Below are 25587 nucleotides of genomic sequence, written 5' to 3'. Positions count from 1 at the left end.
TCCATGGAGTTCGATCTGCAGCATGGAGTTCGATCCTCTGGCGGGCCAGAGACGTGGCCCACATGGCGCAGCAGACCTCTCCTGCCTTGCCCGCTGCTCCCCTCATCAGAGTATATCAGTCAATCTGCTGTTCTGTTCCCCACTGTGTCTCTGGTGTATCTTCTCACCCCTGGCACCTCTGGCCTGTACCCCAGCTCTTGTATGCATAAATAAATAAATCTTAAAAAAAAAAAATACAGGCCAGCAACAAGCCAAGAGGTCCATAGTATGAGCCTCCAAATTGACCTGCAATGCTTATGTTTGGACTTTGTTTCCATAAAAGAAAATAAGCTTCTATTATGTTTAAATAGAACCTTCCCAACAAACTCTTTATCTAGAGATGCCCTATCTAATGCTTTTGTGTAGTATTCTCCTTTCCCCATGCTCCCAGTCCACCATGAGACTAACAAGACTAGGCACAAAGCAACAACTCATTGATTTCTTCTTTACCTTCAGAAGATGACAAAAATTGTGACGGCATCTTGTCTCCTGACCCTGTTCGAAGAAAAGAAAATACATTTTAAAAAAATCTGTAAGCATTCTAAATTCAAACATGGCCACGTTCAATATGAAAGATTATGTTCTGTAGAGGTCATTATGTTCTACAAAGCACTGAGTCAGGTCTTTGGATACATCATCGTTACAGGAGCAGCAGAAATAGGAATATGGAAAGAATCTGGCTTTTGGGGGGCAGCCAAAGAATCCTACCTTTGAATGTTTTCAATTTCCCTTGGGCCTAGCCAATTAAATTTAGGCACCTCGGGTTCTTCTTGTATCAATTATGGACGCCAGAACTTTTGATATGGGCTTGTGGAAATTTTCACACACAAATAATGTATGCAATGTTCCTACACAAGGTGGGCTAATACGGAAATAATTGCTTCTATTTTCTTCAAAGTCTATATCCAGAGCTATCTTCTTTCTAGTCCACTCTGTCTTGTGGACAGTACGAACATTTGAAAAGAACAGGAGGGGTAGTTGACAACTAACTTTGTAAGAGACCCTGAACTAATGTTCTTAAAATCTAATGATTTGGAAGGAATCAACCAGCAATATCAGTGCAAATTTGGGGAACATGACCCACCTTAGTGCAGATTCTTCACATTCTAAACTCCAAGGAAGTGGACAAAGAGAAATGGTGTTTTGTAATGTCTAATCCTAAAGTCCTAGACTGACTCGAAATGAAATGAACAATGTAAACCACATATTATTTGAAGCAGTTTGTGCTTGATTTTCTCAACAACCCTCTCTACAACTCAATGAAAATGATTCCCAGTAAGAGAGAAAAAGCTGTTCATTTGCAAATGAAGATTTAGACAGATTTTCTCAGACCCACCCCTTGCAATATTTCCCCACTTGGACACATACTAGGAGGAAGGGCTGTGAACTGTGTCCTTGGTTGGTGAGTAGAGACCAGAGCTAGCAATTTTTTGTTTATCTAAAGCAGGAGCCACTAGGTCCTTGGCCTGCTCCATGACCTGGCGTTTGATTAGGTCAGAAGCAGAGCACAATGATGAGGAAATTACCTGCAGCTTGACCTTTCAGATCCTGCTGGCGTCAAGCTCGCTATTTTATGTGGACTTTTGTGTTGACATTTTGACTGCCCCGTTTGCAAACTGAAAAAATAACTGGAGGTCAAGAGCAAGGAAGAGTAGGGGGACAGAAGTCAGCCAGTGTGAATCAGTGATGGAAAATACTTTGTAAATTAAGATGTGCTATAGGGATGTTCATTATGAGTAAGGAAAAATGTGGTCTCCTCACCCCTCAATAATAATTTCGCGATGACCAAGGAGGGTAGAAGACAATTCTTATTTTTCTTGCTTCTGCAAACATTTTGCTTGCTTGCATGGGCTTTTGAGGCAATGGATAATCTGATGCACTAGTTTCACCCACAGATATAAATTTCCCTTAGATTTACCAAGAATTTGTAAGCTCTAAGTACATGATACATTCTGTGAAGCCAGGAGGGAACCTAGTACTATTGTCCAAAATCTAATTTTTAACTTCACTGACCAGACAAATAGCAGATTAAAATAAACTAATAGTAATTATAACATTCACACATATTATTTGTTTGAGCTAGACATTGGGCTAAGTGATAGCCCTTTCATCTTATTTATTTTAAGATTATTTATGCATACAAGAGCTGGGGTACAGGCCAGAGATGCCGGGGGGGGGGGGGGTGGTGGTGGTGAGAGGATTCACCAGAGACAGAGCGAGGAACAGAACAGGCAGACTGAGTGAAATACACTGAGGGGAGCAGTGGGTGAGAGAGGAGAGGTCTGCTGCACCATGTGGGTAGCTCCCTGTCTGGCCTAGGGATTGAACTCAGTGGCTGGGGACAGCTTCATAGGTCGCGTCTTAACCCCTTGCGCCACCATCTTATTTAAAACTCAAATAAATCCATAACACTGTAAAAAAGAAAAAAATGCCAACACTATGCTCGCACTGAGGATGAAAAAACTGAGGTTTAGGAAAATTAAATTTCCCAAGGTCATAAATAACAGAATTTAGCTCATAAATTAACAAGCAGGATTAAGACAAGTATATTGAACCCCAAAGGCTTTTATTTTTCTATAATTTCACCTCATACTTTATATTTATAATTACATAAATTTGCAAATATGCCTAGAATTGCAAAATGTAACATTCACATCTTTTTAAAAAAGATTTATTTATTAATTTATACAAGAACCAGGGTACAGGCCAGATGCATGGGAGGGTGAGAGGATTCACCAGAGACAGAGTGGGAAGCAGAACAGGCAGACTGACAAAATACACTGCTGAGGGGAGCAGTGGGTGAGACAGGAGAGGTCTGTCGCGCCATGTGGGACCCTCGCCGGCTGCCTCGGGATCTAACCAGCGCTACAGAGGCTGCCGACAGCTTCACAGTGCAGCGCTCAACTGCCTGCACCACCGGGGGAGGTCCAACATTCATATCTTTAGCAGATCTTTTATAAGGTCTCAATATGTTTCTATGCATTAACAACATTTTGTGTTCTATTTTCCTCTATTTCTACTTCTAAGTATTATTTCTTTACATATTATACTTTTCTTTCTAAAGCTGTGTATAGTTGTGTGTCTGTGTATAGTTGTGTGTCTGAGCTATAAGTGACCCTGGATTCTGCCCCCACACCCCCACCCAGTGTCTCTTCTACTGACATCTAATTCTTCTCCAATTTTTTTTCTTTCCTCTTATCTACTTGACATCTCTCTTTTATTGCCATAAGATGAAGCTAAAGTATATCCTCACTTTTGTCTTCATCTACAGGAGTTTTTGCTTTCTGTTCTTAGTTTTTAAATGACTTTAAATGATACTGAATTGGCTTATTTATATATTTCATGTCTTTGCAGGTCTCAGCCTGCCTTTATGATATATTCCTTGTGTACAAAGTAACTCCCTTTTGATCGTGAAGTGCCTTTTCTCTGTATTTTCCACAATCTCAGAGTTAATAAAAGTGCATTTAAAGAATAATGAATGTATACGTTTACTCTTGTGACAGACATACAGAAAATGTAATTTAGTCAATTTTATTTCCAGTATCTACATATGTTAAAAAATTATCAATCAATAAATCTAAAAAAGGCCAAAGTAAAAAAAATAAAATAAAAAATAATTAGGGGGCCTCCCTGGTGGCGCTAGGAGTTAAGATACAACCTATGAAGCTATCGGCAGCCTCTGCAGCACAAGATCGATTCCTGGCCAGGGAGTTACCCACATGGCACAGCAGACCTCTCCTGACTCACCTGCTGATCCTCTCAGCCGTGTACTTCAGTCAATCCACCTGTTCTGTTCCCCACTCTGTCTCTGGTGAATCCTCTCTCTCTCTCACACGCACACACACACCCCACCTCTGGCCTGTACCCCAGTTCTTGTATGCATAAATAAATAAATCTTTAAAAATAAAAAATAATTAGGACCCTAAGACAAACCCCAATGGCTGCCAGTGTTTTCACAGCCACTGATGGCCGGGAAGAGGTGTGGGTGAGAATTAGACCATCTGACTTAAACAACCTTCATTCCCTCGCCAACCTCGGTGGCCCCACCAGATACAGCTGGGGTGGGAGGAGGGGTCAGCGAGCCCAAGCCAGGTTTACCTCGAGGAGTCTGGATCCAGGAGCTGTTTCAACCTATCCCCCCGGAGGCTGTCAGGTGAAGAAAGGCTGAGGCGCCAATGGATTCTCCGGTCTCGGCTCTAGCCTCCCTCGCCCCGGCCCCCCCTCATCTCCCGGACTGTCTGGTAGGGGGTCCCGAGTCAACCTGTAGGGGGTCCCGAGTCAACCTGCCCAACTGAAAGTGCCTGGCACCCGCCGCCCCATTGCTTCAAGGCCGCGCGGGCCAGAGCTACACCCCCAGGTTCCTGCGCCCCCCCAACACCCCCCCCCCCCCGCCCCATCCGCCGCCCCGTCCCCTGGGCAGAGGCCTCTCCACGCGGTCCTTTCTCAGGACTGGCCCTCGGGCGTCCGCCCATCTCCGTTCCCCAGGGGGTCTGTCCCGGCCGCCAGGCCCTGCCCCAGGTCAGAGGTCAGTCCAGCAGCCCCCCCCCCCCCCCGGCCGCCTGTGCCCCCTGCAAGCGCTCCCGCCTCTCGGGGACCCCCGCCTCCCGGGGACTCCCGCCTCCCGGGGACCCCAGCCTCTCGGGGACTTCCTTTTCTCGGGGACCCCCGTCTCTCGGAGATTTCCTTTTCTCAGGAACACCCGCCTCTCGGGGACTTCCTTTTTCTCGGGGACCCCCGTCTCTCGGGGACCCCCGCCTTCGGGGGCCTCCGTCTCTCCGGGACCCCCGTCTCTCCCGGACCCCCGTCTCGGGGACCCCCGCCTCCCGGGGACCCCCGCCTCTCCGGGACTCCCATCCGGCGACCACCACACCCCTCCGTTCTCTCTCCGGGTGGCCAAGCTGCAAAGTAAGGACGACCGTGTCCCCCATGTACCCCATGTTTCCCCACAACGGCGACAGGACGCCACACAAAAGGAGACGCCATGGAACGTTTATTAGCCGCCCCGCGCTGGGACTCTGGGGGGTCGGTACCTTTCCAGCCCCGGCGATGGGGGGTGGGGGGGAGGTGCCCGCCCTCGGGGGGGGTGTGGGCGGCGCCTGCGAGCCCCGCCCCCCGCCCCCCGCCCGCCCTCCCCGGCGGCGCGGCCCGCGCCCGGCGCCCTCCTCCGCGTCCCGCCGGGCCCAGGCGGTGCCTCCCGGAGACCCGCGCGCGCCATGGCCGGCGGCCACCGCCTGCTGCTGGAGAACGCGCGGCAGGTGGTGCTGGTGTGCGCCCGCGGGGAGCGCTTCCTGGCGCGGGGCGCGCTGCGCAGCCTGGCGGTGCTGGAGGGCGCCAGCCTGGTGGTGGGCGCGTAAGTGGGGGCGCGCGGGGCGCGCGGGGCGCCGGGGTGGGGGTCGGGTCTCGAAGTCGTGCGCTGGGAGGCGAACCGGGTAAAGGCTTGTGACAAACGTACAGAAAAGGGAATTTAATGCATTTGCTGTCCCCGGCCGGCCAGGGAGCTACCCACACGGCGCGGCAGACCTCTCCTGCCTCTGCCGCTGTTCCCCTCAGCTGCTCCCGCCCGCAGGCCCCTGGCGGGCCTGCCTTTTACGCACCTGATGCTGGCAGGTTTGCTTCGTGTCGCCATTCCGTGAACAAACGCGCTCAAGCTGAACCGCCTGTGGGGAATATTGGTGTCGCACAACCCAAGGGATTGTTGAGCTCTCTAGTTTTCTGAAATGCCTCTGGGGATGTCTGAGATTTTTTTAAAAAAATGCTTTTTAAAAAAAACCCGAGCGCTTACACTACCCACCTCCTCACTCTCTGCACCCCATCCCCTGAGATTTTGAGTCTGTGGGTGGAGTTCTGAGAGCTGAATATTCAAAAAGCTTTTCTCCAGCTCCCTTAGTTTCTACACCAAAGCTGGATGACCAAAACGTTTAGAGGGTGATGATTAGGGGTGGGATAGGGAGGTAGATGCAGCCACCAGGAAAAACAGGACTTTCCAATCATTTTCATGAAATCTTTTTGGGCTTTCTGCTAAGCGTGACCAAAGAACAGGCCAGGTCTGGGAGGGCGGACCTGGAGTGGGGGTGAGGGTTGGAAGCCCGTATGAATTGGAAAGTCCATGTCGCCGGGATTGCTCAAGATGAATCAGTCTCACCCCTGATCAGGCTGCTTAGGTTGTGTAAGAACCCAGCTTGGTTTGTTTTTGATTAATAGAGGGATGGAAACATTCTTGGTGTTTGGTTAAAATCAGTTCGCAGAATCGCACAACTGTTTACACAGATAAGAAAATTCTAGGGAGTGTGAAACCAAAGCAGTATCTATAAAAATTAATACCTCCCACATGAAGTCTTGGATTCCAGGACAATGACTTTATAGCTTTTGTTCACAGGAAAGCCAGGTACAATAGGAAAATAAAGAGGAGGGTGTTGACTTACCTGGATGGAACTGTGGGGTTTTGATCTGAGTCTATTACATGGTCCTGAGATGCACTGAAAAGATCATGATACTACAATATGATAATAGCAAAGCAGGGCAATGCCTGCAGTTGGGTTTACAAAACCCTGCACTCGAGGGGCACCTGACAGTGTGTGTGTGTGTGTGTGTGTGTGTGTGTGTGTATGTGTGTGGTGGGGGGGATGTAAGAGAGTGTCATTTTTATCCATCTCCAAAATGAGAGCAGCTTTTAGGCTTTAATAACTGAGATGGGTTGTGTATCAATTCCAAAGATTCACAAAGCACCTTGAAAGCCACACAAAGAGGTAGTGTATGATGAATATACTATAGCATCTAAAGAAGATTCTGGAGTTTTCTCTGTAAACTTTTCAGAATAGAGGGTAAATAGAAAGCAAATCTGTCCCTGCTCTTTTTTCTTTAAAAAAAAAAAAAGTATCTGTGTGACATATGTTCATTGTAGAAAAAGTGTGAAAATATGAAAAATGAAGAAAAGTCATTCATACCCCACCATTCAGTAATCTCACACCAACAATTAGGTGCTTAGCTCCTCGGGCATTTTCTATGCAGATGGAATTACATACAAATGCATATTTTAGAAAAGGAATCTTATCATGTATACTGTTTTGTACCTGGGTTTTTTCCCCACTAAATAATACATATTGAAAATCTTATTAATACATAGTTTTATAATTTTTAATGGCTACCTTAAAAAACCACTGTTGCAGGAATGCTTTTAGATATTTTAAATAATTGTCTTTGTACATAAGCCTTATCCAAACATAGTAAGTACAGATTCACCAATGTATGAGATCCTGGTAGGCAGCAGATAATCAGATAATTAGTGGGGTCAGGAAAAAATTTCTCCTGACATAGATTGAGGCTGTTAAAATTGATTTCTTAGATTTGATCTTGTTATAACACAAATAACCCCACTTAAATCAGTGTCAGTCATTAATTTTTTGCATGGAATAACTTCTCAGATCTTTTGCCTATGGATCCTGGCTAAGATACAGTTCCTTTCCAATTGAGACACAATTCTTGTGCTAGAAGAAAGAAACTCTAGGTAAAGCTCTTTTTTGTCCTTTGCCATTTAAAAGGGTCAATTTCCTGCTGGTCCTTTTCACCACTAGATTCTCTAATTGAAATTCTTTAATTGCATATAAAAGCAGTTGGTGATGAAGACTTGTATGAGTCAGGTGACTAAACAAAATTTCAGAACTGAATTTCCTGTATAATTTCTAAATTTGCCTTCCCCATAACTCTCAGGGTTGTATTTCTTTCCTGTCATACTATCTATCCTTTTCACTTAGCTTCTACTTCCCATCTTACTCTCTGGTCATCCAAATCACTGCAGTCCGGTTTCTGACATCTTCTCGCCTGCTTTTCATGCATTTCCCAACTCTCAGTTCTGGAAACACTAATTGGCAGTGAGTAACAAAGACTGAAATTAGCAGGGCTTGAAAGAAGATAAGACATCTATTCTCCTATGCAGAAATCCAGAGGTAGAAAATTCAGGGTTAGTGGAAGGCCATATTCTTTGTCAAGAGCTGTGGACCCAGGCCCCTGCCATCTTGCCCTATGTGTGTGACCCTTTCAAGGTCACTCTGTTATCCAACATGGTTGCCCTCTCCAGTCCTGTGCCTGCATTCCAGCCAGTAGGAAACAGGAAGAGAAAACAATCCTTTTTTTTTTTTTTTGCGATTTATTTTATTTATACAAGAGCCGGGGTACAGGCCAGATGCGCGGGAGCATGAGGTGATTCACCAGAGACAGAGTGGGGAACAGAACAGGCAGATTGACTGAAATACACTGCTGAGGGGAGCAGCGGGCGAGACAGGAGAGGTCTGTAGCGCCATGTGGGATTCTTGCTGGCCGGCGGGGATCGAACCAGTGCTGCAGAGGCTGCTGACAGCTTCACAGCGCTGCGCTTAACCCCCCTGCGCCACCAGGGAGGCTCAGAGAAAACAATCCTGTTGGCTAAGATGTAGTCACATGGCCGCTCAATTGGTGGGAGACTGAGAAATGTAGTCTTTCTTCTGGGGGTTTGGGGAAGAGGTCATATGTCCAGCTAAGCTAAATGTAGTAATCTGGATTTTAGTACTGTGGGGAAAGGAAACGTTGCTCTTGGGGAACAATTAGCATAGTCTTTTACGAAAGATTTAACTTTCAGCCTGAAATGTAGTCACTTTTCCAAATACACAGGTTTGAGAAGGAATTATAGTAAATGTCGACTCATCAAAAGACATCAATAACATTTTAAATAACTAGTCAGAGTTCTCATAGTATTTCCCCAAACTTCAGTAATTATTTCTTGAATGTTCTTCAGAGATGGGTGTATAAAGGCCATCGGTCCTGCTGATGCTATCCAAAGACAGTTTGCTGAAGAAACTTTTGAAGAAAGAATTGACTGTTCTGGGAAATGCATCTTGCCAGGTATTATTACCCTTTCCAATAAGACCATGAAATATAAAATAATAGTGAAGAGAGACAGTAGCTATTTGTTTTAAATTGGGTCTCATAAAAACATTAAAATATAATAATAGCTATCATGTATTGGTCTTGAAAGTCAGACTTTTACAAACATGCTTTCATGTTGAATTCTTATACCTGCTCTGTAAGGTAAGGATCATCATTGCACATTTCAGATTACAAAACTGAAGTTTGGGGGTGAAATATCCAAGAAATTGTAGGATGTTATTTTAGTTTTTGACAATAGAATCAGTTTGTTGACCATCACCTCATACACTATTGATTTTGTATGGCTTCATATAATCATCTGAAAGAAATATTACACAGAGAGGCTGGGATTTACATATCTATCTATTTATTTATTTATTTATTTTTTACCTTTTCTTACTTTATTAAATCTTACTAGTATTCTTTAAGGGACAAACACTCGTAAGTAGGTTACAGTTAAAAAATCTTATTTTTATGAATTAAGAAGCTACTACGTTACTTCTGTTTTATTTGCAGTGATTCTCTTTATTCTGGGACTCCAGGTAATATTCAGCTCCCACAGCTACCACAAATGCAGCAAATCCCCATTTGAATCCTTTTAATAATGCACCAGCAAAGGAAACATTGTTTGCAAAGCCACCCATGAATCTCCAAGCCTCATTGCCGCCCCATGAATCCCTTAGCCCTTGTGCAGCCAGCTTCTCCTGGATAATTTCTAAAGGTGTTCCTTCTATCTTCCATTGTTTATAGCCTGGAAGTTCCATTTTACCATGGCCTTGTCCATAGCCATGTTCATGTCCATGGGCCATGTCTGACGGCAATCTGACCTCTCAGGACATTCAATATTCACCCCTCCAACCAGAGCCAACAGGAAACAGAAGTTGTCATGGATTTATATATTTAAATGTGGACTGTGTATCTCTGACAGAACTTCCACCTTTGGCTCATAAGTCAGGGCAAAACCTTACGCAAAAGAGCAGATATAGCAGAAAGCAACCTAAAGACAGACTTGATTTCAATCCAATCAGAATTACTAATGAGCCATAAAGTATTTTAAGTATTACCAGAAGATACACTTTATTGGTGTATCTAGATAAGTAAAAGTTCCAGGTGATAGCTTTATCGTTTTCTTTCATTAAAACAATTTCTCCCTTGAAGGAAGATTCATCTTTCTGATTTCATATTTTCCTTTCTCAAATTTAAAGGTAGGCATTATATTATTCTGTTTTCACACCTTCATTATTCCTTGGTGTGCTCAACTAATAATGTGACATCCTTCTTTAACTTTTTAAAAATTTATTTATGTATACAAGAACTGGGGTGTAGGCCAGAGGTGCAGCGGGGGAGAGGATTCACCAGAGACAGAGTGGGGAACAGAACAGGAGGACTGACTGAAATACACTGCTGATGGGAGCAGTGGGTGAGACAGGAGAGGTCTGCTGCTCTGTGTGGGTCAGCTCCCTGGCCGGGGATCCATAGTGGCTGGCAATAACTTGATAGCACTGAGACTTTAACCCCTGTGCCACCGGGGAGGCCTGTGACATCCTGCTTTAAAAGCTTATTTGATGAGCATGCACCTCTTGGGGGAAGGAGCTATATTTCTTTATTTCTTTTTTCAATTTTACTATCTGTACATTTTAATTTCTTTTTTTATAATTATTTTTTATTTTTTACATCATTGTTCATTTTTAAACAATATTTGCTTCTCCCCACCCCCTCAGGTGTACTCCCCATAGAATTTCCTTCACCAATGTACCCGTGCACCATCACCTCAGTCCCCTGTGAGGAGCTATATTTCTTTTTTTTTTTTTAAGAGGCATGTATTTATTTATTTATTTGTTTGTTTGTTCATTTATACAAGCACTGGGTACAGTCAGAAGCGCGGGAGGGTAAGAGAATTCACCAGGACCAGAGAGGGGAGCAGAGCAGGCAGAAGGACCGAAGTACACTGCTGAGGGGAGCAGCGGGTGGCAGGAGAGGTCTGCGCGCCATGTGGGACCCTCCTCTGGTGGCCGGGGAGCAGCCAGGGATCGAACCGACGCTGCAGAGGCCACGGGCAGCTTCGCAACCCAGCGCTCAAGCACTGCGCCACCGGGAAGGCCCAGGAGCTATATTTCTTTAAGGGATGTTTTCATCACTTTGTCCTCTCCTCCATTGGAACCTTCCAGACCAGCCATGGAGAGAAGCATCTTATTTCTTCTCCATCCAGGGAACCAGACAAAGTCTTCCTTCTCCACGCTTCTCCAAGATGAATGACCACCGTTATACTTTCCCAAGAGCAGTTTAGTATAATCTGTCTGCTGTCAAAGAGCATTCTATTTTTTTTTTTTAAATTTTGAAAATGATTTGATTTCTTGATTACAGGTTTGGTGGATGCACACACACATCCAGTATGGGCTGGAGAAAGAGTTCACGAGTTTGCTATGAAGGTAACTGCAATAAATGACAGCCAATCCAAATAAAGCACAAATATAGACAAATACTTTCCAAAGGAGTTGATACACTACCAGGCTTTGCAATATATATATCTGCATCTCTTTTTAGTGGATATGTTTACTGGTCTGGATTATAGAAAATAAATTAGAAAATAAATTATAGAAAATAAATTACTGTCCCAGATCTTCATACAACATATAGGGCTAACAATCCTTTCAAATATAATATTGGATTCATGTCCTAATACATTTGTCCAAATATTTTTTACAATTAATTAAAAAAATTAATTGTAGAAGCCACCTTTTAAAACACCTGAAGGGGGATCTTATACTTCAAAACACAAACAATGATATAAACCAATGTTATCTTAATTTGAAAAAAAAAACATAGCTGAGCTGCCTTGCTTGATGATTTTCCCTCTTCCCCTTTCCTCATTCCATTCTACCACCCCTGGTAGCCTTTGAAGGGGCTCCAGGAAACAGTTTGAAAATCACCGTTCATTTGGGCCAAACTTGGAAAAAATTTTACTGATCAAACATACAAAGTAAGTACAAGACTTCTTGTATTCTCTTTTATCCCAGAAAAAAAAATGAGACTTTTAAGAAACATGATATTTAGGCTATTCAGGCACAGTGAACTTTCAAATTAACCACAGTGAACTTTCAAATCCCTGGTAGGAGTCATTTTCACGGTTTGTTTGTTTTTAATAGATTGAATAATTTTGAAGCAGTTTTAATTTCACAGCAAAATTGAGTGGGAAATAGATTTCCCAGATAGCTGTGCTCCCACACACCCTCAGCCTGTCCCATTATCAAAATCACAACTAATGTATTAAATGTAACTAATACATTTAACTAATGTACTTGTTACAAGAGGTGAATCTTTACTGACACATCAGTATCACTCAGAGTCCAAATTTATGTTAGGGTTCACTCTTGGTGTTGTGTATTCTGTGCTTCTGGAGATATGTATCATGACATGAATCCAACATTATAGTATCACACAAAATAGTTTCACTACCCTGAAAAATCTGTGCTCTGCCTATTTATCCCCTTCCTTCCCCAACCCCTGGCAACCACTGATCTTTTTTTACTGTCTCTGTAACTTTGATTTTTCTAAATGTCATATAGTTGGAATCAAACAGTATGTAGCCTTTTCATATTAACTTCTTTTACTTAATAATATGTATTTAAGTTTCTTCCATGTCTTTTCTTGGTGTATTTTTAAAAGTATACATTCTAACAACTAAAATGGATTGTCTCAGAAAAAAGAAAAACTTTCTTCACATACTGCATGCCTTCCCCAACAAACTAGAGTTGTTTTTTCAGGTTTCTTTATTAAATCACAGAATTAAATCTCCAAAAGCAACCTTGGAGATTTGCAGTCCAGTCTGCTCTAGGCCTTTCATTATGTGAATATAGGAAGTGAGCTCCGAGCCAGGGAAGGGGTTGCTGGCTGAGGTCATCATGTCTCACGGTGGCAGAACTCACCTGAAGAGTCCGGCAGGGAGCCTCACCAGGGAGGCTTCTTATCTCGCACCCTTTCGCTGCTGCTTGGAGTGACAGAGCCAGTGCGACCCCAGAGACAGGCTCTTAAGTGACAAAACTCCAGCCCTAAACTCTAGCGGCCAAATCCTGAGGCATGGAAACCTTCCCTGGGGCTCTTGAGTGGCTGAATAACTGCAGTAGAATCCCGAGTAGCAGGCACTTTGCTTTCTCCTAGATGCTGAGGCATGTTGAGACTTCATTGGTATACCCTGGGGCACACTGGGTCATGAAAAGACTGAAATACTTCTGTACCAGCTAGTATATTGTTGCTGCCCTGGTACCCCAAGTAATTCCCAGTGGAGCTCTCATTTCTGCCACCCCAGTCCTTTCCTGGGGACACCCCATCTCCTCAGCTCCCCTCTTGACCTTGGCAGCCTACTTGCGCATCCTTTCCGATTGCTTGGTGCCTCCTGGCATAGCTTTTGCTGATCACTTTGAAGAATGGCAGGCCCTGGGCGTTCTATAGCCTCCCATGGGGCCCAGCCTGAGGGTGTATGGTGTGTTCAGTTAGCAGGAGCCACGTACATGGATATTCACCAGGCTGGCGGGGGGATCAACTTCACGGTGGAGCGCACCCGCCAGGCCTCGGAGGAGGAGCTGTTCAGCTCCTTCCAGCAGCGGCTTCAGTGCATGATGCGGGCGGGCACCACGCTGGTGGAATGCAAGAGCGGATATGGCCTCAACCTGGAGACAGAGCTCAAGATGCTGCGGGTGATTGAGCGAGCCCGGCGGGAGCTGGACATTGGCATCTCCTCCACTTACTGCGGGGCTCACTCAGTGCCAAAGTAATCTCAGCCTCTGGGACAGCGGTTTAACTTGGGAGAGTGAGAACCAGTAAGGGGTGGTGGGGCGCCTAGGAGGGGGTTTCACGTGCAACGTTCTCCAGTTTTTTTTACATTGTCTGCCCACGGTAATCTCATTTTCTTTCCTCAGAGGAAAAACAGCCACTGAAGCTGCTGATGACATAGTCAATAATCACCTCCCAAAGCTGAAGGAACTTAGCAGAAATGGGAACCTACACGTTGATAACATAGACGTGTTCTGTGAGAAAGGCGTCTTTGATCTGGATTCCACCAGAAGGATTCTTCAGAGTGGAAAAGATATAGGATTACAAATTAATTTTCATGGGGATGAACTCCACCCGATGAAGGCTGCAGAGGTAACCTTGGTCTTTTGTTGATACATGTGCTGTGGAAAACTTAGTTTGTCAGAGGTAGAAGCAGCCTTCTGAAAAGACAGTAAGTGGAGAAATTTTTTTGAATGATGTGCAGACTGGTCTGCTTGAGTTTAGGAATTGCTGACCTATTCAAAATTTGTGGGTTTTTTTTCTTGGACATTTAATGTTATGATCACCTGTTCATGCTATTAGAAAAAGAAGTAACTGTGATCTCATTTACTAAAATTCCACCACCTATTTTGGTTGGCACACAACACTGTACTAGCAGAATCTATTAATTTCACATGCAACTTCTAGAATTTTTCTGTGGCAGAATCCAGATTAAATTTAGTGGAGCACACCAGAGTCACAAAACTATATATCTTGCCCAGATTCATTTATTCATGATTTTAATAAATCTTTGAGTGCCTACTGTGTATCAGGCACTGTTCTAGGCACTGAGAACTTAGCAGTGAAAAACTAGACAAAATCCCTCCAGTGATAAATCCCTCTAGATGTCTCTCCTCTAAACCCTGGAGCTAAGTAAGCAACTGTCCATGGGACATAAATATAGATGTAGATTTCACACGTTTCTTTTTTTTTTTTTAAAGATTTATTTATTTATGCATATAAGAGCTGGGGCACAGGCCAGAGGTCTGGGAGGTGAGAGAATTCACCAGAGACAGAGTGGGGAACAGAACAGGCAGACTAACCGAAATACACTGCTGAGGGGAGCAGCGGGCGAGGTCTACTTCGCCATGTGGGTTGCTCCCTGGCGGGCCGGGGATCAAACCTGTGCTGCAGAGGCCTCGGATTGCTTCACAGTGTGGTGCTTAACACCTTGCGCCACCAGGGAGGCCCTTCACACGTGTTTCAACTACATGTGCAACTTGATTTCTCGATATTCTTCCAACTCTTGTCCTGTATGTCCTGCCCCAGAAAATGACTCCACCACTTATTTACTGTCTAATCAACAACCTGAATGTCCTTTTGACTCCCCTTCCCCATCACCTATCACATTTTTACCAACCGGCAAGTCCTCCCAGTTCAGCTCCTGAATACCACTAGATTCGCTTTTCTTCACTCTAATGCCTAATTCACACTATCATCAGCTCTCACCGGCATCCCTGTAATAACTATTCTGGCCTCCAAGCTTGCCTGCACTTCACTCCCTCCCTTTAATCCATTCCCTCAGTGCATCTAATCCTTCTTCTCCATTGCTTTAAGCCACTTAAAGGTTGACCATTACATGTAGGACAAATGCCAAGCTCCATATACATAGGCTCACCAGGATCCAACCCTTGCTTCTCTTTCTACTCCCGCTCTCCCCTCCACCTTATACCTCAGCTACCCTCTCTACCATGATCCAGGCGCAAAATCATTTTAACGCACCTGAGACCCTATGTCTCCATACCTGCTATTTCACTAATATGCACACTCCCCTTTGTCTGGCTAACTCCGCCTACTTTCTGTTTCATCTTAGCAACTGCTTCTTTGGGACGTCTTCCCAAACCTCCCTAAGGATGGGGCATAACCCCTCCCTATACTTACCTCCCTGTGTTAAAGTTACCGCTGTGATCCCTGCTGGACTATATACACACACACTGAGGATTGTACCGTGTCTTACACATCCTATCCCTGGAGGCTAACACAGCACCTGGCATAGACATTGCCTTTAGAAAGCAAATATTTGCTGAATGGATGTGAACTGGGTGGTCAACAAGATACTTTTGGTCATAGAGAGTGACTGGTGAATTAAATCAATAGAGGTCAATACCCAGGATGAGCAAATCAAGTTGGAAAAGGGTGATCCCAAGGTCAGAAAGGCACTCCCTCAGGGGAGCACAGACTGTCCTAGGGAGCAGTAGACTCCCCAGGGTCTCAATTCAAACTGCTCTTAGACCTGAGTGAGCTGCTGATGAGGGGCCAGCTCTTACATACCCGGAAGGGGGCATTGTGGCCTCCCAGGGCTGCAGAGTAATGTCACCCCTTAATCTACTTTCATTTCCTTGGCATTCCTTGGCATGCTTAACACATCCGTCTTTCAGCCTCGAGTATGTGTGTGCATGGGTGTGTGCATGTGAGAAAATTTGTCAAGGTAAGATGAGATCCACATTAATGCCTGTTTTGAGTATTATTCTCTTCATTTTCTTTGAACAATCCAGCCCAAGATTTTTATCTGGAGAGAATTCAAGCTCATGTAGAGATTCTCCAATTGTGCATATGATTCCACATTTTAAAAGTTTGCTTTCTTTAACTGATACATTTTCACTGAGTGCAATAGTATTTCATTATACCTTTCATCATTCTGTTTTTACGATGTTCTACTAATTTGATTTTATTAGCAATATCACTCAACATTTTGCTTTATTCATAAGATTCGTAAAATTTTCTAAGCAAATGTCTGAAGAATTTCAGTGAGCATTTGTGCTAAAAAATAGATTTGGAAATAGCACACTAGCTAATTTTCAAATAAATGCCCATTACGTTCATCATCCATCGGCATGTGGTTATAGAGGCAGCTGGTAAGAATGCATTATAATGGAGTGCTGTTTGCTTTTGCAGGAAAACTATTTTGTGGCACTTTATTGATTTATAACCGTTGGCTAGAACTTTCTCTCTCTGTCCATTTTGCTTAGCTGGGGGCTGAATTGGGAGCCCGGGCAATCAGTCACCTGGAGGAAGTAAGTGATGAGGGCATCGCTGCCATGGCAACGGCCAGGTGCTCTGCAGTCCTTCTGCCCACCACTGCCTACATGCTGAGGTGAGATCCTTCCCACTCCACACAAGAGCTCTGGGTACAAGCTGTGAGGAACCCAGACTTCCACGATGCCTAAATTGTTTCATTGCCCTTATAAATCCCTTAAAATGCAGATCAAGAAAACTTACCTCCTGGAAGAGGCCAATTGTGGGATGCTGTTCACAGACAAGTCAAAATTACCCTGAGGAAGGGCCTTAGGCCTAATTGCCTCAGAGTGGTGGGATTTGGAGGAGGGTGGTGCTGTCTTTTTTACTAGTTCTTGGCATTTTCCAAATAAAAAATCTGTATGCATTATAAAATGGGATTTATAATTTAGAAAAATGCAGAGGAGGTTGGAGATATCAAGCAGCATCCAGAATCTGAATGATCTGTTTGCTAAGCGGGTGTGAGCGGGCACTGTAATTGTGTATCAGCATTCTCATAAATGCTGGGGGTGGGAGGAGAGAGGAGACAATTAATATTTTGTAAAATCTCCCGGGAATGTTGCTGTGTGCCCTCTGTGGGTGAACTCACACCAGCTTTAGAACTGCCATTGCTCTGATTCTACCAAGTATGAGACCCCAGTCTCCTGACGTTTCTGTTGTGCCATATCCATGACAGCCCCGGTGGCTGGGGTCTGGGAGATCAGCCTTCCAGGGACAGTTTGTTCTCTTAGGAGGAGGTGCTCTCGGTGTGGTTGGGGTGTGTGGTTTTCAGGGGTGTTCCCAAAGTTATGGCCTTAGGACAGTGATTTTGACCTTGGGGTGAGTTTGTGCCCGACTGGGCATTTGACAATGTCTGGAGACATTTTTCATTGTCACACTAGGGGGTGCTGTAAGCATCTAAAGGCGAGAAGCCTGAGATGCTGCTTTTTTATTTTAATATTTAAAATTTTTTTATTGAGGTAACATTGGTTTACTGCACTGTATATGATTTAGGGGAGTAGGTTCATGCCTCCCCCTATACTGCTTGGAATACTAAAGCACTCATAGTCCTTTTATGTAGACAATTGGGTGCCATCCTCTTCATTCCCACCTCCAACCTCTCTCCCCTTCTGTCACCTCAATTCTGCAGACATATTTCTAGGGTTTGCTTTGGTTTCAGAGATCCTACAATGCAGAGAACAGAGCCACACACAAAGAATTATTCAGCCCAAGATACGAAGTGTGCCGGTGTTGAGAAACTCTGCCGTAGGGGTTGAAGTCAGGCTTCAAGTAACTTTTATAAAAGAGAAGCAAGGAATATTCGGTGCTTTTTTCAAAAGTATTATTATTTTACCTACACAATGTATAATATTACGTATTTCTGTCATCAGTCTTCTCTTAAAGAGTAGGTATAATGTCGATTGATTTGATCCATTCCTTCTCTTGTAAATCTCAATAGTCAGCAATCAAATTTATCAATCAGTATTTTCTGCCACTCAAGAAATACCCTCCCCTAAAAGAAAAAAAAAAAAAAAGGAATGCTTTAACTCACCTTAAATACCTTAAGACAGAGCAAGAATCTGGTCTCGTGGTCTGAAGGGCAGTGTAGCATTAAAACTCCGGACTTTGTCCCCACGCCAATGGGGCTGCCATCTTCTATTGCCACTAAGATGGGTTCAGCCCCCTGCTTTTTCTAGTGCTCTCTTAATACCTTTGCAGCTCTAACCCCACCTTAAGCAGTTCTGGAATGGGAGGAGAGGCTATCAGCATGACTGAAAGACAAATTTTAAGCTCTATTCTTTCCTTACGCTGCAACTTCTTTTTCACCCACCTGCTCTCAAATGTCGTCCTAGCTGAGGATCTATTTTCCACAGGTCTGCAATTTATCAGTCACCCACTGGGACTACTTAGCAACAATCATGGCTGCATCTTCACTAATTTATGAGATTGAGCAAAGACCTAGGGGAAGCGAGGGAACAAGCTATATCTAGGGAAAGGAGTGGGGGATATCGAGAAGAATGTTCAGGACAAACGGCTGGTGAGTGTGATGGCAGACTGCAGTGGGTGTGTTTGAGAACAGCTGGATTGGACCAAGGTCAGAGAGGCATGGGGGTGGGAGGATGGGGGCAGTTAGGAGTGGGGAGAGTAGGAGATGAGGGCAGATGAGGAGCACCATTTTGTTGAGTTGAGACCAGGGTGTAGACAGAAAGTCCCTGGGAAGCCACTGGGGAGTTTTTCAGAGTACAATGACATAATCCAATTTGTTTTTCCTAAAGATCCCTCTGATTGCCAGATAGAGAGTACGTAGTCATATGCTCCTACATTCATTCAAGCAAAATATTAATCAGCCAGTAGCAGGGGTAGGTACTGGGATAATCACATTATAATTAGAAGAAAAGGTCTTTTCAGTGATCTTCAGCCTCTATAGGACTTTCTAGCCATAGGGGTAGGCAGGGCAGTCTTAGAACTTAGTGACTGGCTAATGAAGGGCACTTGTAATGGCTGGAGATAGTTTCTGTTTCTTCTTCCAGAACACAAAGGGGTTAGATATCTGAAGTCCACTTCCATCTTGAACATCTATGCTGTAAAAGTTCCAGCTCCACAGACTGACATCTTTTTTCTCCTCCCTTAGACTGAAACAGCCTCGAGCCAGGAAGATGTTAGATGAAGGCGTCATCGTTGCTCTTGGCAGTGACTTCAACCCCAATGCCTATTGCTTTTCAATGGTAATTGTTTTTAGTGTGTCTTTCTGAGCAGAGTATCTCGCTTCTACCAAATGTATCAATAATTAAAAAATAGTTAACTGTTAAAATGAATCAAAGAGCTAAAAACATTTCCTGTAAAATGAGAAAAAGGTGTCAGCCATAGAATGCTTGGATATTTCTGTGTCAATAATCACTTGCAGACTCAGCGAAGATTGTTTTCTGATTCAGCCTTGAGTATTGTAATTTTACAATAATCTATTTCCCCTCTCGAGGAATAGAATAAGCTCAAGGAAGTTTTAGTAAGTGGGGGTGGATGAGGACTTTAACTTAATAGTAAGTGGTCTTGAAAAGTTGGAAAGTTGTAAATGAATATTAGATGCACTTGGCGGGGACAGGAATCTATAATAAAAGAACCTTTTCCAAAGCATAAGAACCTTTATATGAGAATATAAATTTTCCTCTCCCAGTGTAGCCAATTCCACTTACACATTTAACCTCCTTTATTTGTTCTGCTGTGTTGAAAATGTCCGAGGTAACAGCTGCCGTTTTTTTTATTTCCTCCAATGCTTTTCTCTTCCTGTCTTAGCCCATGGTCATGCATCTGGCTTGTGTAAACATGAGGATGTCCATGCCGGAGGCCTTGGCCGCTGCCACCATCAATGCAGCTTATGCATTGGGAAAATCTCACACGCATGGATCTTTGGAAGTTGGCAAACAGGGTGATCTCATTATCATTAATTCATCCAGGTAACTGTTCTCCCAGCTGAGCTCTCTTATGCCTTTTATAATAGTAGACTTCTTCCAAATCCTTTTTTCCTAATTATTAGTGCCAGGCTCTGTGTAGACTTGAAGCTCCCCAGTCCCCTCTGTCATCACCATTTCCCTTAATAGGGACCCTACAGGTTCAGATCTTCAGGGAAGATCAAGTTTCCTGGTGTCTTCATTTGTCTTACATTTTTCATAGATCTCCAGGTTTCCGTTCTGTCGACCTGGACCTTGGACTTGTGCCCTCTGGCATGTGTTTTGTTTTTCTTCTTGGCTTTCACTTCTGTTTGCTCTGAGCCGCCCAGCTCCCAATTTCAGTTTGTCACCTTGGTTCTGATTCATTACTTCCCTGGCTTCTTGTTCCTTTTGGTTCCCCAAAGCTTTGCTTCAGTTTTCCTGCCTTTGGTTTCTTGTCACTCACAATCTGCTACAACCTGTCTCCAGTGTGACAGTTTGGGTCTTACTATTCTGAATCTTAAGGTTGTAAATCCTGTAGTTCCTTGATACCTGTGTGATATCATAGCCCTTGTGCAGACCTTCTTCTTAAGAAGGAAAGCGCGGCTCTATAATTCTACACACTGTGGTCTTGCTCTCTGTTAAAAATAATGTTGACTTTCCATTCATGCATCCCTTAATTGAATCAAATACTTTTTGATCAACTACTTATATAATATCATTAAGATAATATTCAATTTATCATAGACTAGTTATGTGATATTTTAAAAAGCCTAAATATCAACAACTCAATGTGAAGGAATTTTTAGAGAATGTGTTTTTAAATTTCTTGACATTTTAAATTTGTAGCATTTGTTGACAACATGATCATTTTGACTTGTTTGCACTGAAATAATGTTTGATTTCTTTCTAGATGGGAGCACTTGATTTACCAGTTTGGAGGCCATCATGAATTAATTGAATATGTTATAACTAAAGGAAAAGTCATCTATAAGAAATGATACATCCTAAAGGAAAGAGAACACTGTGTAAAAGCAGTCCAAACAGTTATCTTAAAGTTAAAATATTTTATCAGAATGATGTCGCTTAAATATATTTCAGTGTTTTGTTAATCTACTTGAAAAACCCAAGGAATTAATGAGTTTTAATTTAATATGTGTACCTAAACACATAAACAGATAAATTGATTGTGATGATAATCTCCAAATATTAAGTTTTTTCACAAAGATATGTGATACAGACTCTGAAGATTAAAATGATGGAGCATTAGAAAAATGCATTTTGGGGGAAAAGCAGATTGGCAATTAGGTAGAGATGGTTTGAAATTCCCATTTATTTCTGCTTTTCAAATTTTAGCTTTTTAAACAATATTTAGTGAAAATTGGGAGAGGGAGGGAAATTCAAGCACTATGCCCCAGATTAAGCTAAAATGTCACCTTTTGTAATACACAAGTAGTTTTTCCTTTTCCCACATAGTTTGTCTTATTAAGTGCCCTTCAAATACCCCAGGATCCCCTGAGGAAGAGTGAACCTCTATTTCTAATTTCTTCACTACCCTCGACACAGAGCTTCACAGCAAATTCCCAAGACCCATCATTTTATACATGGGTGCGCTGGCCTTCTGTAATGGGTACATGTTCATGAAATCCAAGAATTCAACTTTTTTGGAAATTGCTTTTGATTCTTCACTTTCAAAATGTGTCACAAACATGATATAGCTCTCAATAAATATTTTATCTACTATTGTTTCCTTCCAGCTCAAAAACCTGATCAGCAATGTTGTCTATTGGAACATTTTAGGAAATGAACAAATTATAGATTTATCCATAAAGAAAAAGTGGGTGTTTATTTACATGCAGCCATCTGAGTTGACTTGAAATCTTTGAAAATGTCTTCATCATCTTCATGGTTAGAACTACATTAGCTAACTGTCCTATTTATGAGGAAATGACTTGAGAAGTAGGCATTAGCTATCCAAATTCTCACCCATCGCTGGTTAATAGAGTCTGAACCAGAGGGTTTAACTGAATGCAGTAAAAGCCCAGTCACCAGCTCCCTCGTGGAGAGGGAAAGAGTAACATTGTGTGGGGCAGCAGAAGCCAGAGGTGGCTGGAGCTCTGTCCCCAATAAGTCTGGTGAAGGAGTCTTTGCCAAGAAGGGGTGTGTGAGGCACGTGGCTGCTGTGTGTGATTTCTCTCTTATGACTAATCACCTAGCCCACGGAGGAGTTTGGGATGCAAGGGAGAGCTATAAAGGCCAACAAAATGTATTAGGTCTCTCCTGGATCCTTGCACCTATGGCTGAAGAAGGTGAAGCCCATCCTGTTTTCTTGACCCTGGAGGGTAATGACAGCAGAAGAGGAGAGCCACACAGAATTGCCTTAGCACCTTTGCATCTCCTGGGGGCCTGCGAGAAACGTGGGATCTTGGCCCCATCCCAGACCTGCTGAATCGGAGCCTGCATGTTAACAACGAATGGCTGCACAAACTTGCAGATAGTCACAGTAACACCACTTTAGAATACACTGAGCAGCCAATCCAGGGACGCAATATTAAGGAAAATCTTGCCTTGTGGCTTTGAAAGAGCATGTGCCTCCCTTAATATAAGATATTCTGAAACATGAAGCCACATGTTTTCCATGTGGTTCTGCTGAAGCTACTGCAGATGCCCAGATGATTCCAACAACCACTGCACCACAGCGAGCTCTTCCATGCGCCCTAGACACCCAGGGATGTTTGTGCTGGTAGAGGTTTGCATCCCCTACTGCATCATTAGCATGAATTCCCGTGCTCTTAAAGACCTGGCTCTCCTTACTCCCAACCTTCCCACCCTACACATTGCTATTGTCGAATCCTTTGGCTCACTGTCAAGGCTGTAACGTGATTGCAAGGACCAGGGTCATCTTGGTCGCCATTTGTTTAATGATAGGACTTGACCAATTATAGAATTGGTTTCCTGGGATAAGCTTATACCTCCTTCTCCCTTCTCTCTGACTCCCATCACTCCAGGCCCAGCTCATCACCTCCCGGATGACCCAGTTGTGCTGTAGTTACTATGCCTTCCTCTCAGACTCAAACTTGGTACAGTTGCTGTTATCTTGTGTCCCCAACTAGATGAAAAGCCTTTGAATACAGGATCACATATTGCATTGGTATGTAATATGTGATATTATGTAATATGCTGTACCCTACTCCGGTATGTAATATGCTGTACCCTACTCCGGTACAGCACTGCACGAACAGTGCTAGGTAGGATGCTAACAGCTACAGGTGCCAGTATCTGACTGTAATAACTTAAAGAATGAGTAAATGTACCAGTTCAGCATTGACATTCAGAAAGGTGGGCTTCAGGAATGTTTACCCTGCAACTCAGTGATGTTGAAGACCCAGATGCCTTCCCTCCTCTGCTCTGCTATCCAGCCTTGGCATCACTGCCAGTACAGGCTGCCTCCTGGGCAGGGCTTGCTGTGCACAGCCAGAAAGATTTAGTCGATGATTGCTAACACTCATTGAGCTCTTTGCCTCCTCTTTCAAGCCAATCAGCAGGGTGAGAAGGGCTGGCTTTGTCATAAGAAAACATTTGCAAGAAGCTTCCAGTAAAAACTTCTCTGGTTCAAATGGCAATGTCAACCCTAATCAACTAATCATTAAGCGAAGGGAATGGGATAATCTTCAGATGACCCACACCTACAGAATGAGCTGAAATACATTTTACCAACTCTCCTGCTTTGTTTTGTTTTTTGATATGTCTTCAACGTGTACATATAATAAATTAATACCTCCTACAAAAATAACCTTTGGAATATGATTCATGACATAATTAGGAAGGTTGAATAAAAAGATAATAACCCAGGGACCAGATACAGAAATAAGTAACACGTTTAAAGCTATAATGAAAAGTATCCTCTCGTGGCTTTTTAGGGTATGTATGGGATTTTGTGAATGTGATAGATTATTTCAGGAATGGTCCCCAAGTCTTGCCAAACCGTATGTCCATGTCGGTGAGTATTACTTTTACAAATTGACTTGGGCTTGATTTGTGACTCGCTTTGGCCAACAGGATATTAGCAAATTGTGGGTCACAGCAGAAGCTTCCAAAAGTCCCTGTGCTGTGAGGCTTCTCCTTGGCTACCCCTAGACAGCAGGTGAAGAGACTCAGCTAAGTTTCCTCAGGAGAAAATCCCAAAGCCTCCAACTCTGGCTGCCACTCCATGGGAGAGCACAGCAGGTCAGTCACTTGTTCTAAAGACACTTTTGAAAGTGTTAGCACTCACTGACTAAATCTTTCAGAAATAAAATCAACTGTAGCCAGAATAGCCATTCTTTAAAAGGGGGCTAAATTTGTTTAACAAAATTTCTAAAAAATACAGCGATAATCTAAGACAATCAAAACTTAGTTTACTCCATCATTACCGGGACATTGTCTTAAAGGCGTGCGATGTCGGTTACTAACAGAGATGCCTAGAAAACTCAAAGACAAAGCACCCCAAGATCCCAGGGGGACCCAGCACTCACTGCCCTGGCCGGAAGGGCAACCTCACACCCTGGAGGTCACTGACTCCACAGCAGCTCATGGATAAGAAATGAATAAACATCGTTCGTATGTGTTTACCTTTTGGCAAAAAAGAGCATCAAGAACAGCCCTTTGGTAAACAGTTCCTCAGCACATTTTTGTTCACTAAATTGCTGCAGGCAGCACTTTCCACTCCTGTCCCCACCTTTCCTGTGCACAGGTTGCAACCCGCGGTGTGAAAACACTGTTGTGAAATACATCATTGGACGCACTGGAGGCTGCCGTCAGGCAGGCAGGCAGGCTGGCCGGGTGTCTGTCTTTCCCTCACCCAGCTGCGGTTCTCAGAGCCAGGGTTTCAGCCTCCTCCACTCGCAGTGCCTGGTGGACCTGTACACATGGTGAGGTCATCTCAGCCCTCGGAGCCGAGGGGCCCTTGGGCGCATCTTCATCCAGACAAATATATTTAATCCTTCCCCAAAAGTCCTTTGTCTTCTTTGGTGGGAGGAAACAGATTGGGTAACACATCCTAGGGTCGCATCTGACCTTTGTCAATGGAGCCTCATTTTAATGATTACCATACAGAGACAGCTTTAACTTCTAAACTTCAGATTCTTGCTCTGTGAACAGAGATAGCTTCTGAGCTCAGGTGATTGTGGGAATGTGAGTAGAGAACTAACACACAGTAAGACTGAGATCACCACGAACCTCTGGCTCCACAGTAAGCCTGTGAATCCCTTATTCCGATACGTGTGGGGTATTTGATAAACGCGAAATGCACAGTTCAATGAGGTTCCCTAACAGCAAGCTTTATTGTCATTCCTTAACTCTTTACACAAAAGCTTTTGTTGATCGATTGACTAGTTTTTGACTATGACTCAATAGAAGAAAGAACAATTGAAGGATAAATGAT

At 43.6% G+C, this 25587-nt stretch overlaps 3 protein-coding genes across 3 annotated transcripts in view; 1 reads left to right on the top strand and 2 right to left on the bottom strand.

Moving 5' to 3' along the window:
• The window catches only part of CCDC38 (coiled-coil domain containing 38), a gene marked incomplete at both ends in the record, with an annotated part of 28417 nt that extends 27897 nt beyond the window's left edge, over positions 1-520 (bottom strand). Inside the window, one exon of the mRNA XM_084254925.1 lies at positions 490-520. Within this exon, the coding sequence (XP_084111051.1) occupies positions 490-520 (31 nt within the window). The remainder of the gene's footprint in view (positions 1-489) is intronic.
• A 4732-nt stretch (positions 521-5252) lies between these two features.
• Positions 5253-21166, top strand: AMDHD1 (amidohydrolase domain containing 1; the record flags this gene model as incomplete). The annotated part of the gene is made up of 9 exons (XM_084254558.1): positions 5253-5389; positions 8807-8913; positions 11302-11366; positions 13428-13705; positions 13854-14079; positions 16716-16840; positions 19373-19466; positions 20032-20192; positions 21079-21166. The coding sequence occupies 9 exons, from the start codon at positions 5253-5255 to the stop codon at positions 21164-21166; spliced, it is 1281 nt and encodes a 426-aa protein (XP_084110684.1).
• Positions 9444-9746, bottom strand: LOC311184649 (NADH dehydrogenase [ubiquinone] 1 beta subcomplex subunit 3-like; the record flags this gene model as incomplete). Its single annotated transcript, XM_084254837.1, has 1 exon — positions 9444-9746. One exon carries the CDS (start codon positions 9744-9746, stop codon positions 9444-9446), a length of 303 nt encoding a protein of 100 aa, XP_084110963.1.
• Positions 21167-25587: the final 4421 nt, after the last annotated feature.

The sequence above is a fragment of the Talpa europaea genome (genome assembly GCF_964194135.1).
Source record: "Talpa europaea genome assembly, chromosome: 15".
Classification (NCBI taxonomy): domain Eukaryota; kingdom Metazoa; phylum Chordata; class Mammalia; order Eulipotyphla; family Talpidae; genus Talpa; species Talpa europaea.
This window is presented reverse-complemented; position numbering and strand designations above follow the sequence as displayed.